The sequence below is a fragment of the Cucumis sativus genome, chromosome 4, assembly GCF_000004075.3.
Source record: "Cucumis sativus cultivar 9930 chromosome 4, Cucumber_9930_V3, whole genome shotgun sequence".
Lineage (NCBI taxonomy): Eukaryota > Viridiplantae > Streptophyta > Magnoliopsida > Cucurbitales > Cucurbitaceae > Cucumis > Cucumis sativus.
The window spans coordinates 17057855-17079551 of NC_026658.2; the positions used below are offsets into that span (position 1 = coordinate 17057855).

General features: G+C 34.1%; 1 protein-coding gene across 2 annotated transcripts; it reads right to left on the reverse strand.

The window, feature by feature from the left end:
- Window positions 1–5819: 5819 nt before the first annotated feature.
- LOC101223119 lies at window positions 5820–15567 on the reverse strand. 2 transcript variants are annotated; one of them, XM_031884096.1, is made up of 11 exons: window positions 12835–15567; window positions 12481–12720; window positions 11350–11479; window positions 10545–10697; window positions 10125–10360; window positions 9964–10027; window positions 8994–9200; window positions 7933–8153; window positions 7566–7644; window positions 7309–7446; window positions 5820–6714 (listed from the first exon to the last, which is right to left on the reverse strand). In XM_031884096.1, the coding sequence occupies exons 1-11, from the start codon at window positions 15291–15293 to the stop codon at window positions 6541–6543; spliced, it is 4101 nt and encodes a 1366-aa protein (XP_031739956.1). In that variant the 5' UTR covers window positions 15294–15567; the 3' UTR covers window positions 5820–6540. The 2 variants fall into 2 exon arrangements, with proteins under 2 accessions (XP_031739956.1, XP_004142715.1); XM_004142667.3 differs by having other exon boundaries at window positions 9964–10033; window positions 12835–15566.
- Between the last annotated feature and the right edge of the window lie 6130 nt (window positions 15568–21697).

The following is a 21697-nucleotide window of genomic DNA, read 5'->3' on the forward strand; positions in this document are numbered from 1 at the left end:
CATTTATAAGGGTTTACCTGACTTGGAGTCGAGAATGGAGACAATGCAACTTGAGGACGGACAGCCAGGATATAAGCACTAGAAACATTGGGCTGGCAAGGTGCTTGTAGAAGACAGAGAAGCCAATGAAAAGGTGGGCATACAAATACCTTCTTAGTATTTAGATAAGGTGTTAAAGCTTGTACAAGAGTTGCAAGCGGCGGAAAGAAAGAGGATAAAAGATGAAAATAGAATGGAAGAAAAAGAGAGGGAAAAGTATTACCACTTAGGGGACAAATGAAATATGAATTATTCTCTACGAAGAAGTTAAGCTCTCACTTTACAATTTGACTAGAGAAGAAGAAGATGGCTCTTACATATGACAAAAAGGCTATTCTTTTTTACTACTCTCTAGAGTTTTAGCCCATTCAGGTCTCTCTTGGTTGATCCATTCAGACGTTTGGCCCTCTCTATCTTGATTGTAGTGGAGTTCTTTTATAAGCAAATTTTAACAAGAAATTTCTATTCTTCTAAGCATGTCAACGTCGATTGCAGCCTTTCAAAGTCACATCAATTCCAACTACCATTCTTATCTTCTAGTGAATCTTCCTTGCGTGATGATGTGGTTTCTCGTCTAAAGATGTTACTCGCCATGCGAGTTCTTATCGCACATTTGCGTGATCTCCTCTCTTATTCACTAGTTCCTTCCATCTTATTAATCTTGCATTAAGACACTGTAATCATGATAAAACAGGCGTGAAAACTTATGTAGGATGCATTTCTAAGTAGTTATGGCTTTTCAACATAAAATATGCATTTTGATGCACTTCTTCTACATTTTGGCCTCATTATTCTATAAAAGAGGCTACAATAACTTGTATTTCTACAAGTTACCATGCATCAATTGAGGGGTGGAAATATTGTCGACCTATCATTTCTGTTGATGACACATTTTTGAAGTGTAAGTTTTGTGACACCTTATTAATAGCCTCATCACAAGATGATAACAATCAAATCTTTCTCCTTGCATTTGCTATTATAGATTCTAAAAGTGATGCATCTTGGACATGGTTTATTTTAGAACATACGAGGTAGTTTTTCAGAGCGAGATAATTTTCTCATTATTTCTGATAGGCATCTTAGCATCCCTAAAGGAGTTTTAAGAGTGTTTCCTAATGTTGAGTATTGTGTGTGCACAAAACATCTCTTAAGTAACTTGAAACTTCATTTTAATTAGGATGCAATACTTGATAAATATTTCTTTAGTTGTGCTTATACCTACATAATTGATGAATTTGAGTACCATATAAGATGTATGAAGTTAGGTTTGTTACACCCCTTCTCGAATCACATCTGTTCTGAATTTGAAAGGGGGCGTGATGTCAATTAAAATCATTCACCTTTGAAACAATTCCAACTAACCTTGACCTGAAAACATAAACCATTTGCTAGCGGAAGTCCTTAAACTTAGAAATACTTTAAAACCATAGTGGAACCCATTTGAAAATGTCTTTTATAAATACCACGTAAAGTATATAAGACATGGAAATTAAATTTTCATAAAAAAATATGATACTTGTAATAAATAATTTTCTTTCATGCTTCAAAACTAAATTGTCCTAACAGCAGTAAGTTCAGCACACAGAGATTTATAATCTATACCTGGAAAGAGGGAAAACATTTTGAAAGAGTAAGTCGAAAGACTTAGTGAGGAACAGTTTTATAAAATAAGTTTTCATAAAAAGTTTAATATAAAACTAAAGCATTATATAAGATTTATCAATAAACAATCATATTATAACATGATGCTTGAAACATGGAACTTTCTACAGTTTTTGGAAGACAATTCCATAGCCCCAAGCAATATTAAACTTCTTTGTCCTAAGATGGCACAGTCAATAGAAAATAACTTTCACTATAATCCTCCTCCTTTACGGTATAAATACATAACATTCCTGATGGCTCATAAACTATAGGTTCGTCAACCCTACCATAAGTTCACATGTGTACAATAGGTCTCATGGAATATTCAAGCTAGGATAGAACATATTGAAAACATTGAAATATTTCCTTTGCTTTCATCAGTAAATCATTCAAACATATTGCATAGCTTGAAACATCAGTTCAATAAACATTTATCATAAATCATATATTTGAACATAACTTGGAAATCATGCTTTATAAATCATTTTTAAGCCATTGTGTCACCCACAAGCTATTGCTTATGTAACTTGAAACCATGTTTAATAAATAGCTTTCAAATCAATGTGTTACTCACATTACTTGAATGGATCCTTGGTTAGATTTTTTTTTTTTTTACATTTTCCTTGATCTGAAAAATCCATATTTAATCCTTTGGTCATGAAAATATCCAAAACTTTCTTTAAAAATTCCCAAAAATAACAAAACAGGCCAAAATGGTCCTTCAGCGCTTACTGACATGGTGGTTGGGGCTTAGCGTGTGCACATGGCCCGGGCCTTGCGTGCTAACCTCGCTGAGGTGGGCCGCGTGCCATGTGCTAACCTCACCATGAGGGGTGCCGTGCACATCCTAGCCAGATACCCAGCATGCCCATTGCGTGCCTTGTGCACATTGTGCTGTGCGAACAGCCCTGCACGCTAACCTCCTTGCAAGGTCACGCGTAGCCTAATCTCATGCCCTGTCGCTCGGTTATGTCATGGACCGTGTGCCTCAAAACAAGTCCAAAATAACCTCTAGAAAATAAAATCACGCCCATCTCACCTAAACATTCCTAACACTCGACCATTGTCCAGAACTTCATTGACGTCCATAAACATGACTCAACTTTGAAAAATTATAACTTTAAATCCATAAATTGTTTTTCAAAACTTTCTTCTACACAATTTCTCTAAAATGTCTTAACTTTCTTACTTCAAAATTTTAGAACCAAATTTCAAACAATGAGCTCTGTAGCCTTCTTGAAGTGCACCTTGCTCAGATTGTACTTAAAATTGACCTTCTTACCTACTTCTTGCTTAAACACAAGTCTTCTCGAGTCTAAATCCAACAGCAACCCTCGTCTATAATCTAGACACAATTTTGAAACTGTTAGGAGTGGTTTGAGAGAAATGGCATAAGTGGATTGTGAGAATTCCTTTAGTGATTTTGTCTATTTATAATGAAGCCTTGCATGAGAATGGAATGATACCCCCTACTTGCTTAATTCACCTCTTAATCTCCTTATTACACCTCCTGCTTCTAATTCACCTCTATCATGGCTTAAAAATGCATGTGATTAGCTTAAGACACCTAAATTAGCCTTTAATCGATTGTCATTAGCTTGTCACGTAGCTTGTCCAAAACACCTAGCCTTGTCAAGACGCCAACTAACCTCTAAAATTGTTCTCGCCTAGAACATGATAACCTATATAACTACAAGCCTTCTCACAACCAACCCTTTCCATGCTTAGCCTTGGTCGCCCAACACGTGCTTGCTAACCTCTTAGGTCTTCTCACCAAGCACGTCACTGATCTTCTACTAACCTCTAAATCATCCTTCATGCCTAGCAAGTCCAAGGTTGTCAAGCCATATAAAACGTTTAGACATTTTCTTGGAGATTATTTTCCATGTTTTGGCCACCTAGCACAAGTCCTAAACATCTAGATTTGGAGGTTCTCAGCCTTCTTTTGTCGTCCAATGAGTGTCATTTAGAGGTTATTTAGTGTCATTTGGTTGCCCACGTAACCTCTAAATGCCTAGAACTTCTTCCTTTGGACACTTAGCCAATTTTTTTCACAACTTTTCTTCCTTAATCATATTTTCCTCTTTGCCAGTTCTTAACAAGTTCCAATGGTCTTAAAAAATTTAGGGTTTCACAAGGTTGTCCAAATATAAAAGATTATCTTAGTAATGTTGGTTTTGAGAAGTGCTCTCAGGCAGATTTGTGTGACCTGTATTTGAATAGAAGGATTATTTTGAAAAATAAGAAGTTAAGTAAAGGATTTTGAAGAAAGAGTTTTTTAGACCAATTTAGGTGTTCTGATGCTAGGTGGTGAGTTAAGACTACGTGAGGAAAGAATATTTAAGCAAAAGCACAATAGGTATTTTAAGGGCTGAACACGAGATGAGATTAGACGTTGAAGAGTTAGGAATTTTTTGAAAGATTTCCTAATTGTACTTAATGGCCACGTGTAAAGATTTAAGTTAACCACAGTTTGAAAAGTTATTAGACTTACACGTGGATTACTTTGAGTAGAAGTTGACAAGTTTAAAGGAAATTAGTGATAACTAATCCAAGTTAGGATTAGTATAAATAGAAAGAAAGGTCAATGGTAAAGAGGGTTTTTACTGAAGTATTTCGACTTATTCTGCTAAGAGAAGACCCACTAGGCGTGAAGAAGGTCTTTGGGAGCCTAGGCGATCTAAAGACAGAATTTGTGATGTGAGTGATTTTCCAAAATGTTTAGAGATTTTGGTGTGAAGAAGCTTTCTTCTAATTTTTGTTGATTTGTAATGTTGTTCTTACATTAATAGTTATAAAAGAAATGATTTCGAAAGAAAACTTGTATTGTGTTTAACTATTGTTTTGCATGTTGTGTTTGCTTGTAAACTATTAGGTCTTATTCCTATCAATGAGCTAACTATTATATGAACAAAAGGAGTAAAGACAGTCATGTAGAAAAGGATTGCAGGGTGAAGGAAAGCTGGCCAATGCGTAAAAGGAGCATACTAAACACTAACCGTAGAACAATATGTTGTTGTATAGTCGACCATTATATTAACTTCTTCATCTTCATCGAGAAGGCCAAGGCTACAAATAGGTGGTTTATTTTTTTTCACAACTCGTCGATACCCACTTTCTTTCTCTATATATTGTTGTTGATGTTGTTTTTTGATAGTAGCTCAACATTCAAGCTTCTCATAACTCGTGTCAATTTTGTCTGATTTCACTTATTTCATTAAAGATTTTGTTTGTTTGTTTTCATTTCTTTCTTTTTTTCTTTTTTTCTTTTTTCTATTTCTCAACCTGTTCTTTTCTCTCCTGCACCTCAATCTCAAATATTTCAAAATTGTTTGAACTTTTTTTTTCGATCGAGTCTAGTGGCACTACAAGTAGAATGATGTTAGATGATTGAAGTAAAGTAAAATGATGGGAAAGGCTCGGTTTCTCTTTTTGGTATTTTTTCTCTATTTTGCATTAGAATAATAGGTGTGAGAGGATAAATACTCTCACTCGTCTAAGCACTCCTCTGCCAGGTAGGTGAGTTTGACCAAATATATTGTTAATTTAATTTAAAAAAGCAAATAGGTAAATAGGTAAATAGGTAAATAGTCAAATTTATATTTATTTGATTTGAATTAAATTAAATAATTCAAAAATTAAATTTAAAATAAAATATTTAATTTAATATTTGAATCATATTCAAAATACACTTCTCATTTATTTCATTAATGTGAAACAAAGGTTAATAGCAGTAGAAGACTTCCTTAATGTGTCCTCCTCGTATTGGTGGCTAACATCGTTACATCCCCTTCAAGTTTATATAAGACTAAAGTAGTTATGCTTGATTTGAATTGCATCTGTCACAGTAAAACAACTTTTAGAATCACTCTCATTACTATCTTTCTTCTCTTACTTTTCAACATCCAACCTCACCTTCATCCTCCGTGAAAGCGTCGATGGGACAATTAACTACAACTACTTCATTGTTTTCATGGCCATTGCTCTATTAGCCTGCCATGTCCTCTAGTTGAACTTAAAATCATATAACTTGTTGAGTTTAGGGTTCAAAAGAAGTATTTTAGATAGATAAACTTCAGCAAAGATGACATATGGTTAAGATTCTTTAATAATTGTTTCTTCTTGCGAAAGAAAAATCTGAAATAAACTCTAAATCAACTTAAATTTTAGAAACAAAATTGTTATAATACCCAAACTCAATGGGAAAGTCTGCCAATAGAATGCAATATTGAACTAAAGAAAAGAAAAGAAAAGAAAACTAATACATTACAATCTCGGTTAAACTAATTCTCCTAATGTGTTGAAAATGAAGAAAAAACATTTCATCTGTGATTAGCTTTTGTTGAACTTTCCAGCACAGCTTGGCTCATCAACATTGGTCTTTCTTGCAAAAACTCACAACTCTACCTTCCCCCTTTTATTCTTTCTTTTTCATGAATGATGAAGTTTCTACAAACATGACCTTTGTTCGGATTATGGTAATGGCTGTAGAAACTGTAGCCAAGTTCTGACCTATTATTTAACTACTTCACACTGATCCTTCAATTGTGTTGGAAACAAAAGCTAGCTATTATTTAACCTTCTTTCCTTTTCTCCTCTCTTTCCTTTGTCTTTGCAGAAAATCCGTGAGAAAAGCATGCAGTTGAACCCGCAAAGGCAAAGGAATGGCAAGAACAAGTAGCAGTTGTAAAATATGATGGCTACATGCTTCTTTTTAATACAGAACTGAAGCTCAGGAGGAAGGAGTTTGTCCTCTCTCTCTCTCTCTCTCTCTCTTTCTCTCTTTCTTTTCTTTTTAATAAAAAAAGAATTGCGAATTATCTTACAAGTTTGCATATTGATGCTGGTCGATTCCTTTTACCATCGAGAATGTGAATTTCCCCACGACTTCCAATTATCCCGGCAGTTTTGTCCATTGGCACTTCTCTCAAATGGAGAGCCATAGACATTGGAAGATCTTCTATTGTTGCTGCCTCTGTTGCTTTCCTTTGGAACTTTTCTCATTTCCTCTTCAAGATCGTAATGCGATCTCTGTAAAGAGAAAAAAAAAAAAAGATTATTAGTCCAGATCAAATGTATTTATAAACAACCAACAGGTCCAACACAAATTTACTGCTTAACGAGCTTTGTTTACATGATTTTTAATCTAACATTTCCTTGGAGGTGGAATTAATAAGGAATCAACAACAAAACCAATGATCAAAATTCAGAAGTTACATCAAAGTTCAACTAGCTGCACCATAAGAATGAAAGTATCAACACCTCATCTTTCATTAAAATGCATTAATAAGATCAATAGATGCAATGTAGATCTGAAACTAAATGGATATTCAAATTGCAAATTTTAGGCAGTTGCTACTTCCTCATAGGGAAGCTCAACGCCTATGTGAAATCCCCCAAAACCTTAATAGGAAACAATGATTACCACCAATAAAAGAGGCACAAGATGATTTATTTTTGGAAGATTATTACTCAAGGATACATCATCACAATACTTTGTAAATATATTGAGTAAAGAAAAACAAAGAGACTGCTCATTGTATTGGTTGCTCATCAAAATTCAACGAAGTTAAATTGAATGACTGTACATAAAATTACTCAAGTTTTAGATATGAAGTTACAAACCTTGCTGGAGTCTGAGAGAACAGCATAAGCCTCACCAATGAGCTTAAAAAGCCTGTCAGAATCCCTATAAACATCCTGCGAGATCTCCCTCCAGAGTCGTCCATCATGACTGCTGTCACCTCTTAAGAACTGACCAGCCTGCGCTCAACAAACAATGGGTGGTACCATAGTGGTATAATGCATCGTATAATGCATCGAATTAGAAGGCCTATCATGTATCAACAAAGACAAATTACAGGCATAAAACACTTCCAAACCTTGTCAGGGTGATGCTTGAGGGCTGCTTTACGATATGCCTTTTTAATATCAGATGCACTGTCAGTAGCTTTAACTCCCCTGACATTAAAAAGAAATTGCAATTGTAAATTTTAATGTTTCCAACCATTGGGTGATCATCAAAGGGAATACAAGCTAAATAAAAATTCTTGAAAAGAGAGAACAAAACTCTGTTATAGAAGAGACGGAAGAGATAAAACACAAAAACTGTCTGATTGTTATTAAATCATTGACCCTTCAGACAATTGGATCAGATGCATAAGGAAAATGACGTCGAATAAGGCTAAAGGAAGTCTATAAATACTATGAACCAGGAAATAGAAGAATTGGCGAAAAGCAAAAACCCACAAGATAAGGTAAAAATCCAAGGAAATTTCCTTCTTGGCGGCTTCTTCCATCAAAGGCTTGTTCCTACGAGCTTTCTTTAATTCTACACTGCCAGCAGATCTACTAAGTGTAACCTTGTCATCCGATTGATTTTCAACAATGAACATATATTTCTTGAGATCACTAGCTGCTTGACCATAATCTCTGATCATCTCATATAAATTTGCTCTTCTAGAAAATGCCTGCACAAGAAAGCATCAGGAAAAAAATTCAAAATCAAAAGAGATGTATAAAATGGAGGAAGCGGGAGCCTAAACCAAATAGGCCCACAACTGAGCATTGGTAAGGCAACAGAGTTAACATTATCTCCTTCAAAATGAAAATTGTATTGCTCTTCGCATTAAATATCATGATAAGTTAGAGAGAGACATCACAACATAACTAACGATTTGGTCATGTATTCCTATAACTACTAACCAACCAGGTGTCACAGACAGAGATCTCTGGAACACCTTTCAATCTATACCCAACTTATTGATTCCATTCTTCTTCTTTTATTGAAACAACTTTCATGGAGAAAAAAAATGAAGGAATACAACGGCGTATGAAAAAACAAACCTATAAAAACCCCACTAAAGAAAGGGTTTCCAACTAGGTCCGATGTTTTCAAGAGAGTAATTATAGAAAGCCTTCAAAATCAAAGCCCAAAAGGAAACATGAAACCATCCCAAAGATCAACCCTCACTATGGTCCCTCTCTGCACCCGGTAACACTACAGTTCCTCTCCCATAAAGATCCCACAATAAAGCCCACACCCCCGGAAACCAAAGAAAATGGCCTTTATCTTTGAGAGGTGGATGAAGGAGCCCCCATCCAATGATCCTCCTAAAAGTATCTAGGATTACCAAAGTACAGTACTTGATAATCCTAGATCACATGACGCACTATTAAATGTTAACAGTCAATCAATCTCTTCAACCAATTAGTAAGTTTAAGTAAAGAAGAAGCGGTTTGAATTGAAAAATCAAGATCCACGGTAGACAATGCATATTCCACCAACATGTATGTTCATAAAAGCCTACCTTTGAGTAATTTTCAGCAAGGGCAATGGCCAGATTACAATCTGCTATGGCATCAGCAATCTGACCCAAACCTTGGTATGCTGCAGCACGATTACATAAACAAACTGCAGTGAAAGATCTGGATTCAACATTTATAGATAATGCATCTGTATAATGCTCTATTGCTTCAGCATATTTCCCTGATCGAAATGCTTCATTCCCTGCACTCTGTTATTTAAGACCATGCATTGGTCAAGTGGAAGATTGTAATTCATAAACCCATGCATACACAACATATTACAGAGATATGGTGCACCAAAGACATTAACTCTGGTTTAATTTGAAAGTTTCAGATTATTTATATCAAATGCTCTAGATGTCAATTTGAAGAAAGGTTGAAGCTATAAGAGTTATATTGACAATGGGAACAATCTTAAATATGGGTTTTAGAAAGCACGTGATCAAGTACATATTCAGATTGGGTGTTCATGAGCACTAAAAAAGAACCCCCGCATATACATCATACTTGAATAACTTATTCCACCTCACACCCTCGCACCCACACAGCTCTCTCTTGAAAGCGCGGAAAAATTCAAGCCAAAGAAGTTATGAAACTCCTTAGTACTCAACATATCTATAACAAGGTACATGATAGTATAGTAGATACACAGCATGTCTGGATCATGTAAAGGGAGCATAAACCCCAAGATCCAGACATGCTGTGTATCTATAACTTAGATACCATGGAATTGTATCACATTTCAGTAGTTCCATTCAAAAACCCCAAGACAAAATCTCAAGATTGGTTTGGTAAATACAGTTCAGTTCACGCCACGAATTAAAAATGCTAATTAAACATTCAAATTCGCTTGATGAAACTACTAAAAACAAAATTAGAAGAGAGATATATCTCAAAAACATAAAAAGAAGAGAGAAGAAATAAAATAGAGTAGTGTCAAATAAAGCTAATCAAACGCTCAAAGTTGCATACCTTACAACGGAGAAGCCCCTGTATCGTGTCTGCTAATGCGAAGGATAATTCCAAACTTTTAATTCTGGACCTGAATGATAAAGATTAGCACCAAGATCAAAGAACTAAAAGAAAGGAAGATCTTAATTGATTTAGAAGTACTCAGGAAGGTTATATCTCACTTTTCTTGATTAAACTTTTCTTGCTTAATTTTCCCAACTGTTTCAAGAGCAGCCTCGAATTTTCCAAGATAGAAAAGAGATTTGGTTATCAAGCACCATCTCCATAACCTAGCGACTAATTGACTTTGATACCCAGAAAAATCTGTTTTGGAAATGGCACTTTCTGGAATACAATTTTTCTCGGCAAGACAGAGACTCTGCTCACACAGTGTAATTGCCTCTTCATACCTTTGAAGCTGCAGGAGAAGATACCAATACCATGAAAGATATAAATAAAAAATCATGAGATTAAGGCAGAAGAATAAAAGACCACAACTGTCTAGTAAAGGAAGAACCATCCCATAACATAAATGATGACATTTTCGAAAGGGAAAAGATCAGACTGGATTGTAATAAAAATTAAGTAGAAATAATACAGACCAAAAAGAGAGCTTCGGCTTTCGTTTCAAGTAATTTTTCTGAATACACACTGATGGATATAGCCTCAGCAATCAAATCCAGGGCACTGAGAGCTGCATTGTCAGTTTTCTGCTCCAAAAATTCAGAAGAACATCTTGTATATTCAGCTACTTTCTGCAATAAAAGGTGCCCCACAATCATCAGAATACAGTGAGAACGCTGTTAACAAGAACCCAGGAGCAGATTGAGAAGGAGGGTAGTTCAAAGGTTGAGAGGGAAAAACTCTACACACTACCCGTGATGATGTAAGAAGATACTAACCTAACCAAAAAATGCACTGGATTTCTCAAGCTAAAATGTTGGATTAGGGTCACTTTTGTCTCTCAACTCTCCTTTTATACATATACACAGCCCACAGCCCACAGCCCACAGCGCAGTACCACAAAAATACAGAAACTGGAGAGAGAATCAAAGTATGGCCTTGAATAAGGGGGAAACAAACCAGCCAATGGACCAATTCAGTTTTTCAAAATAACAAAATGCATGATGACAAAAGAACATTTAAGAATAAAAAAGAATAGAATTAGAAAGATTGCCATAAAATTATAGAACATAAGGACATCAATCAGGTAGCAAATATTGTAGTTGACAGTTTCGATGTACACAATTTAATTTGCAGTTGTAAAAGATGTGACAATATTTATATTGGTATATCATAGAAAATTAATATTACAAAGAAAAGAACAAAAAAAAGAAAAAAATACATCTCCAACTTCTTTCTCATCTACATTTCCCACCTACCCACCCCCCAAAAAAAAGTCCGTACCTGAGCCTTCTGGAGGCCGTCAGCAGCTTCAATTATCATCCTCCGGTCTAAACATATACCATCTCTAGATTCTAAGCACTTGCTAAAATATTGTAGTGCACTCTCAGTTTCCCCAAGAAGAAGATGACAACTGTGAAGGGAGGAGAATCTTTAGAACATAAATATAGATAAGTTGAAATGGACCAAGCAGTGCAGATTGTACTGTATCGATACATAAATAATGGTATTGATGATCATTGATTAGATAAAGCACATTTCATGTGATGTAATGGATAAGAATTTTCTCTGGCTAGGTGCTCAAATAAATATATCTAGATGAAACAGGAAGTATATTAAAACAACTTTGTAATCAAGTTTGTAGGGATAATTAGTTTCCACAACCAAGGTTAATATCCCACTCACTAGGTTGGTGCGGAAAAGTAAGTGCCCTAAAGTAAGTTCACTTGGCTCTGTTTCCTCTTTTAAAGAAAAAGAAGAGCAAAAGAAAAGAAAGTTAAAGGCCATATATGATCTATGTTTTTTAGAAGCCTTAATACTGATGATGTGATCCAAAATTAGTTTTAAAAAGTGCTCCTTGAAGGTCTTAGTGGTTGGAATTTGATGGGCAAAGCTAGAATTTTGGATACCTGTGCTACTAGAGCGTTGGATAACTGTGCGACTAGAGTGCTGCTGTGCCATTTATGGACTGAACAAAACGCCAGATGCCTTTAAGATAAGTGGCTTGTGTTAGATTCCTTTTGTAATCTTGAAAAGAATATGGCATCTTGATGATTACCAATGACTAAAAAGTGCTTGTCAGTTGTCATATAGTTAGGTTTTCAAGTGGGGGTCTTTTCTCTACCACAACCCCTAGTTTTGTGAATTAATTTCCATCCCAATAATTATAAAAAGACCGCGACCACTTTGGAACCCGAAAGATAATTAACGACCATAAGAAGACATACTGGTAAAAGCAAATACACATTGATTAATTGGAGCATACCATCATGTACTTAGGCAAAGTTGAGATTGCTTGTCTACTTTAAACAGAAACATACAAAGGAAAATATACCCTAATAGATAGCATGTTCTGCATAAGTTGTTAGAATAAATCTATAAATAGAACCTCAAATTGCACAATAAAACCCTTACTTTGCAGCCCTCACTTGAACTTTAAGGAAGTTTGGATCTAATTCAGTAGCCACTCCACAATCTTCCAAAGCTTTCCTAATCTTTCCAAGAGACATTCGTGTGGCTGCACGATTGCTGTAGCAGAGCATGAGAGAGTTCAGGCAAGATGCCAATTCTTCATTACGTGGAACAGAATCTATCCCCTGCGTATATAGGTCCTCTGCCTTTAAAAGTTCCCCATTTTTGTACGCCTGGTTTCCTCTATTACAGGGTTAAAAGAAAATTTGTTCAACATCAACTATATAAAATGGAGCTAATGATGTGATTAAAATCAGTGAGAAAAGCCATGCTAAAACTGGTCTGTCAGGAAAGTACCTAAGCCGCCACTTCTCACATGTCTCTTGAATTGCGGTCGAGAAAGGATGCCCTTGCTTAAGCTTTCCTTCTGCTTGCAATTTACTTGAAGCCTCCGAATGCGATGATGAACTGGCAATGGATGAAAACTCAAAAGAAGGTCCAAACTTAATATCTGGACTTGGGGAGATGACAAAAGTATTGTGATTAGATTTCTTCTTATTTTTCTTTCTTTGTCGACTCTTTGTTCCTGAAACACTAGCTTGGATGGAAGAAGATGCGGAAAATGTAAAACTTTTGCTGCATATTTCTCCTGAATCTGCAGTCTTTCTGCAATTAGCTGTAGGTCCTGTAGAAACCCCACCAGCAAAACCACTGCTACAACATTGCTCGGTTTTGAGACCAGAGCAGACTCTTTCATTTCTAGAATCAAAACCTTCAAAACTGTGAACGGAAATCCCATCTCCATGGTGTCCAAAACTTCCCTCGCTAGGCTCACTATATTTCCAGATGCCATCATGTGCATCCACAACTTTTCTTCCAGTTAAAAGAACATCATTTTCATTGGTACAGACTGAAGGATTGGTCGTGCAAGGTGCAAAACTATTGACCAGGGGGGAGGATTCACCAAGCATAACTCTTGGATGTTGATCAACGGATATAGTTTCTTGATAGGGGGAGAAATCCATAGGGGTGCAAGATCCAGGAGAGTCCAAATTAATTTTGGAACTTCCATCGTCCTTTGACAATTTATCTTGCAATTTAGTTTGCCTCAGACTTCCCCTTACTTTCTTTTTCTTCGTTTTGTTCTGTTTACTCTTAACACCAGATACTGAATTTTGATTAAGATCTAAGAACAGATTTTCTTTGAAAGACAAAGGGTCCCACTGAGGAAGTCTAAACTCGCCGGAAGTACTTAAATTATTTGAAGCGTCAAAAGGACCATGTTCATCATTTTTTCCAACTTCATCCAAATGAACTTGTGGATTATCATTTGATTGACATTGAATGTCAGCTGATGATAATGATGATGATGTTGAGGCTTTTTGTACATGCAAAGTATCACTTACACAGGGTTGAGGAGACTGACACCCATTACAACTTACAAAGCATCCTGGCATAAAATGAAATGGCTCGGCACTAGAACAATCCTCAAAACCACTTTGAAATTCAGTTTTGCTCTTGCCACTACTTTCGGGATTATCCTCAAAAATTCTACCAGTAAAACCTGCCGGAACTTCAGAAGAGATGGAGGTATCATTTCCAAGACATCCCTCAGAAGAAACAGATGGTTTGTCACAACGGTTAAAGCTGGAAGAGGTCTCAGGAAAGGTAGCATTTGAACACTCAGATTTTTCACATGCCTTAATATTCCCAAAATCATTGATGTCCAGATTATCCATCTCATCCAGAAGAGTAAATAATGTCTTTGGCCTCCCATTCAGATGCCTTCCTTTCTTTACTTCGTTTAAGCTGGAACTTCCGAATACAAATACATCTACACCCTCTTCACAACTAAAGTTAACATTACTAGATTCTACCTTCTGAACCTCTGCTATGCTTTCTGTTTTCATCTTCACTCCAAAATCAGAAACAGAACTTCCTACATTAGTTTTCGGATCAAACCAACTGTCACCAAAAATAAACGTTGAATCAAAAGATTTCTTTAGATAATCATAATTTTCAGTATTAAGATTGCTACAACTATCAGCACCCGCCTTCCCCACAGATTCATCAAGTTCTCCCTCTTCTGCATTTACCGTGGATGCCAGATCAATCGTTTCAGCAGCTGATACAGACTTCACATTGTTATTCATAGCATCAGTTGTTACAGAATCTATTTTCATTTCACCACCACCGGAGTTGAGCTTCTCAACATTCATACAATTCTCCCATTTCCACTCTGCTTTCTTCTTCCCGCCATCATCCACTAAGAGGTTTTCACAATTTACACTAGACTGTTCACATTTATTGTCTGAATTTTCTAAGTTGCTCAGTTTAGCACCAAATACGAACACTTCATTCTCAACCTTCCTACAATCCAATTTCTTATGCACATTGTCACTGGACACTCTATTCCCAAAATTCAAATTTTCATCCTGATTCCCCCCAAACACAAAACCGGTATCAAACTTCAAGGAATCGCCAAAAGACAAAAACTCGTCATTCGAACTAACCTCGCAAGAACCAACTTTCGACCTGGCATGCTGCGACGCGACCCGTTTCCTGACCTTCGTAAGTCTCGGCCGCGATCGAGCCGGTCGTTGAGAATTGAAAGTGGACTTCAAATCAAGTTCGCTTGGATCACTAGGGGGGAAGGTGCTCACTCCCTGCTGTGAATCACGGGCACCATAAGCGGGGAAACTAAACGACGAATCGAATTGATGGGGTTTAAGCTCAGTGTTTAAGAGTGTGGCTGATGAGCATTCGGGTGGTGGGGATATCACCGGAGATCGTAGCTCTACCGCCGGCGGCGACATTAAAGGAAGAAAAGCAATCACCTGATAAAAAAGAAAAAAAGAAAGAAAAGGAAGGTTTTAGATGAAAATTAGGGTTTAAAGGGTTGTGAATATTTGGAAATCAATCCTGTAAAGATTGGGATCGCGTGGTTTAGGGTTTATTAGTTAAGAACTGAAAGGAAAGAAAGCAGAGAGAGAGAGAGAGAGAGAGAGAGAAGAAGTTGAAAATGTGAAAGGCTTAGAAGTTTTGATTTCTTGATTTCTTCGATACAGTGAACGAAGAGACGCGAAATTTGGACACGTGAAAAGAAGAAAATGAAAAATGAAAAATGAAAAATGAAAATGAAAATAGAAGAAAAGTTCAAAGATTTGAAGGTGTTGCTTAAACGGCTAGTTTTGTGTCTTTAAACATTTTTTTTATTTTTTGGTGGATAAGTTATAGTTTAGTTTACAAAACTCGTCTTTTGAAATTAATTAATGTATTTGAGCATTAAAATACTTACTAATGCTAACTCAAATTTATGGGAATGGACAACCAACCATCCTCCATTTCATGTGAACTTAGATGCACTTCAATCAAATAACCACTTCTCATTTCTTATTTCTCCTTTTTTTATTGTTTCTTCCATAATCATTTCTTCTTTCTCATTTCTTATATTATTTTTCTAACATTTTTCTTTATTTTTTATTTTAAATATAATCCATTACAATATCAAAAATAATTAATTATAAAATATTGCTCTTTTAAAAAAAATAAACCATAGTTTACATTTTGTATTTTTTTTCCTATATCATCCGTTAGATTTGGGTAGATTCTTTGATTACATTTAGCTATTTTTAGTTACATCATCATGATTAAATTTTTGATAGCCAAACCTACACAATTTTTTCAATATTTTTTTTGATACGTCTAGAGTTTATCGTTTAAATTTAGGTAACAAAATCTTTAGATTTGACTATCTAATATTCTAATAGTTTTTTAATCAGCTTTTATATTTGACACACGATCTTAAACAACCAAATAACAGTTTGAAAGAAATTAAAAAAAAAAAGGAAAAATTAAAGAAAGAAGATGGGAAGGAAGGACAAATTAAAATATTTTTAAAAAAGTTGCATAAGAATAGAAAAAGACGATGGAAAGAAAAAAAATCGCAGAAGAGAAAGAAAAGAAAGACGATGGAAATGAAGAGCAACCTAAAATATTTAAGAAGATGGCCGGCTACATGGGTTTTTTCATTTTGTTACACACGCTATAAATATTTTATTGATTTATTATATTTATGAAAACTAACCTATAAAATATTAACATTATCAAATATACATAAATCTTGTTGCAAAATTAATAACTATAATATAATAATTTTTGTTAATCATATGCGGTTAAAATTTGGGTTGAAATATTATTTCTCATTCAATTCATTTTTCTTAAATGATGTTGATTCAAATTCAACTCAACTGTATTATTATGTAAATGTCGTTGTTGAAAAATATTAAAGATAACCTAAATGATTGTTTCAGTAAAATAAATCATATAATCTAAAATTTTAACTATTTTGATGAAAATAAAATAATAAAGTTATGTTTAAAGCGTAACATATAAACATGCATATTGCCAAATTTAAAATTTGGAGTTTAGAAAATATTTAAATAAATGTCAATTTTCATAAATATAACAAAACATCAAAGTATTTACGGTCTGAGCAACAAAATCAAAATGTCCATGAAGTCAACCATTTTTAAAAAAATATACCAGTATTGTCCTATCCTCTTTCTTTTCTTCCGTAATTTTTCTTTTTCTATCTACCATTTTTTTTCTCTTGTTCTACAAATTTTCTTTCTTGTATAGTTCTTTGAAATCATAGTTTTGTTTTCAATCAATCATAAATCTTGTATTTTTTTTTTCAAATTATTATTTGGTTCAAGATCATGTATCAAATATAAATTAATTGATACATGATATGAAGAAAACTTGTTAGATATTGGTTTAGATTTGGTACCAAATCTAACAAATATAAAAAATCTTGAAAGAAAATCTTTGAAATATTAGTTCAGGATCGTTTAGATTTGGATAGCCAAATTTTAAACTATCGTGTACCAAAGAATGTTAAAAAAAATCGTTTAGATTTGGAACGATCATAGTACAAGATCGTGTACCAAATATATTTTGCGTGTGAGTGGCCAATTAATCGCGCGTTAACGAGTAAGTTTTTGGTATTTTTTATTGTGGACTTGAGGACTTTTCTATTTTCAAAATTATTCTATATGTTATAAATATAAGGTGGTTTGATGTATTTTTGAGAAAATCCCTTCAACAAATATATACACAGTCTAAATTTGGAGGACAAAAATAATATATGAATTTAAATATTGAATAAATCAAAATTCCAAATTAAATTAAACATATAAATATAAAATATAAAATAAATAAAGCAAAATTAAAAAAAAAAAAGATCTAATATTTGTTATGGTTAATGCTTGGAAGTTATATTCTTTGAATTTGCAAAGCTTTGATAATATGAACTTTAATTTAAGAGTTTTAGAGCCTCGAGACGTTTAGGAGGCGTTTGGAGTTGAGAGTGACTAATAGTAATTTGTATTTATGGTACAAACTATTATAATTTTTGTTATTATAGTCTGCGTTTGGGATGCAAACTAGCATAGTCAATTTTCATAGTTTACATTTGAGGTATAGATCATTATTGTTTGTGTTTGGAGTGAAGACTATTATTAAGTTGTGTTTGAGGTATAGATTATGACCATTCGCGTTATTAGAAGATGTGTTTAGGATTAAGGCTATTGTAATTTGAGTTTTTCACGTTTTTTTTTTCTACATATATATTGTACCTCAATTTTTATTAAATCTTTTAAATTTTGATATTCATATAATAAGTTTAGCCTAAATTTTTAGTTTTCACTACTCTCTTTTGTTTCTGCATATTAGCTTATGAAACGTCATTTTTCTTAAAATGGTTTTATTAAAAAAATTAATTATTATATTCATTTAATAAATTTAGTTTAAATAAATTTTTTTCTTCAAATGTTTTATTTATTCCTGTTAATTAGAATGTTCATTCGTTAGCTTCAAACTTGTTTTATAATTACTATTTTTTTTACATGCATATATATGGTACATCAAATAATTTTTTTAAATGTTTTTATTTAATCTTAAGAATGACGATGTCAATTTCATAAATTTAGCTTCAATTTCAATTTTGTTTTTTCACTACGCATATATATATGGTAAATGAAACAAAAAAAAAAAAGATTTTATTTAATCTTCTTAATTACGAATTTGATTATGTAAATTTAGTTTGAATCTTCCTTTTTCATTACTCTTTTTTGCCCTACACATATAATAAAAAAATGCATAATTTTAGATATTATTAAATCTTCTTAATTAGAATCGTGCTTCGATTAATTTTGGGTTAATCTTCACAACTCCATTTTCTCATGTATTGTAGACATGATATCACCTGTTAGTGAAATTGTAGATATCATGTGTTGTTCAATTTACTCTCATATTCTAAAAATTTTCTGCTTTCCATAATTGATGAAATATTATATATTTGCGTTGGTATGTGTTTATATATATATATTGTATGTATATATATATTTTGTATGTATAAACATATATCACTACTACAAAAATAAACTTTCTTGATGTTTTTAATCAATTATTATTCTTGACGGTTTTAAAACCGTCATTCAAGCCAGCATCAAGAAAATTGAAGTTCATGACAAATAAAAAACATCAATAATAGTGAACATTGATGTTTTATAAACGTCAAATATACAAATGTTTATGACAGTTAAAAATTGTCAAGAAATGTTCTTTACTTGATACAAAAAACTGTCAAGAAATTGATTGTTTATGACATTTAAAAAACATCGAGAATGTTTTTTTTTCAAAGTATACTTATAACTTAATTAGACTACTTTAAAACATTTGGCAAAAAAAATAATACATTGTACGGAGGAGACAAAAAAAAAACCTCTTCAAAATTGCAAATGTTTTTTTTTTTTTCCTTAAAGAAACAATTTTGAAAGTGAGCTATTTGGCCAATATTTTGTGTAAAGAACATTCAATTTGAAAAATGTGATCCTTTAATTACCAAAGTGTAATTACACGTCGTAATTGTGCATTTGCTAAAAAACACATACTTTGGGAATGCCTAAAAAAAGGAAATACGAATGGGAAGATGTGGAACATGCATCAAATATTTGAAAAAAAATCTTGCCAATATTATAAAAATTTATGAAAGTTCACACGAAAGTCCAATTCAGATTGTTTCAGTAAAATGTTCATACATGTTAAAATGTTTAAAAGACAATAAGAAAACACAAAGACATTCGACACGAATTAACTTATGTTAGTGGAATGATGTAGAAACCCTAGTACCTCGAAAGTTCAATCTACGTACTCGGGAGCACTACAAAAGAGAAGGAAGAAACATACACCAGGGGCACAAATTTTTGGAATGGATGGAGGATAAAAACAAAAGAAAAAGGTTGTGAGTTCATACCTTTCACTATGAACCTAACAACACATACGAGTGACAAATGAACAAATGCTTAACAGTTACGTGGAAAGAAAAACATGAACAATGTGGAAAATTTTGTTGTGCCTCAGAGGAAGGAAGTTCGTTCAATAATTTGAAACTGAACTTCATGTAGTGAAACAAATGTCTTCCCATATGCAATTCTATCAAATGTAGAGATATGAAAGGCGTGCACATGAACAATGAAAATGGAGAAAAGGCTAGAAAAATGAAACCTTAAAACATGTAGTGATATGAAAGACATGGAAATAAACAAGAACAAGTGTCATAGCATGGATCACAAGTTGAATGAATGAGAAGTGCATAGGTAGATTGTGAAGACCAAACACACAATGGAACACAAACGACATGGATGCATATATGTACCAAATAAAGGGGAACCGAGAGTTGCTATGCAAATGAAACACGAATAAAACACACATAAGGCAAAATGGCGTAGCAAGTATATGTAGATGGGAAATGGAAGAAGTAATTATGCATTAAAAACTACTACAAGAAATAAGATTTTCTCCGACGTAGCAATACGTCGCCGAAACCCTAACCAACGTCGGGGAATGTCACAGACGACGTTAACAGGCACGTCAGAGATACTTTCCCCGACATGGCTCACGTCAAAATGGGAAAATTTTCCCCGACGCACGTTGCAACACGTCGCAGATAGCTTCCACGACGTGGTGTCACAAAAGGTTTTCGTGACACGGTGTCGCAAAAGGCTTACGCGAAGCAGCATCGCAAAAGGCTTCTGCAACGTGTGCGTCGCGGAAGGCTTTAAATATATATTTTTTAATTATTTATTTTATTTATATATGAAAAGAAACCCACTAAATTCTTCCATTTATATCCAATTTCATTTTCCAAAAACAATTAATCGCTTGAAAATTTGTTTTTGGAAATAGACTAATTTATCAGCAATATCAACCATGCCTAACAAGAACATAAAAGAAGGGACGAAGACGAGCGATTCAGAGAACAAAAAGAGAGAAAGTACAAGGAATGAGAGAGGGAGATGAGCGATTCAGAGAAGAAAAACATAGAGAAAGTAGAGGGAAGGAGAGAGGGAGAGTGGGGAATAGTGACAGAGGAGAAAGAGGGGGACAAGGACACTTTCGGTGGTGGCAACGGTGACGGCGAAGATGGACGAATGGCAGCACGAATCTTCTCCTCTCCCTCTCTCTCAACTGATTTTCTCTTCCTTTCGTTTTGCAATCAGTTATGTGTTGAAGGGGAAAGAAATAGAGTGGACTTTTCCCGATGTCGAGCAACCCCAACATCGCAAAAAGGTTAAATAATGAATTAATTATTTAAACATTCTCCGACGTGCACCTGCCACACGTCGCAAAAAGGTGACCATTGTCACTTCAATACATACATTTACAACTTCCACTTTCCCTGACGTTTGGTTCTTGTGCGTCGTAGAAAGTGAAGATATTAAATTAAATTTTGAACTTTCTGCGCAACTTAGGATGTTAGTTTATTGGATTTGGGTTATTAAGACTAAACTAATAATATAATCAATAGCAATTATTACAATAATAACACTTTATTAACAACAGTCAATGAATTATATTTACAATCTATGAGTTTTAAGACATAAATCCCAACATATCCAATAGCATAAGTTAGCTACCTTCCCAAATAGCCTACTGTTTGTATGCAAACATGAGTGTTCCCCAATGAACAAACAGTGAGTTGAGTGTGTGAGATCCTTTTTAGTTAGAAAGAATGTTCTATCAAGAAAAAAATTGTTGTGTTGCCTACAACCATGATGCTCAATTTTGGAAGACTTTATGAAGTGAATTGGTAGACATACGACAATCCATTTACATGCCTAAGGAAGAAGTTTCAAAAGTCATCAATGCAAAATCT

Coding starts and splice junctions, on each gene's coding strand:
- LOC101223119 (XM_004142667.3), bottom strand. CDS start 15,293: ATGTCGCCGCCGGCGGTAGAGCTACGATCTCCGGTGATATCCCCACCA. Junction 8,154..8,993: donor TTGCTGAAAATTACTCAAAG/GTAGGCTTTTAT, acceptor TTTCTTGTGCAG/GCATTTTCTAGAAGAGCAAA. Junction 7,645..7,932: donor TTGGATTTTTACCTTATCTT/GTGGGTTTTTGC, acceptor TTTTAATGTCAG/GGGAGTTAAAGCTACTGACA.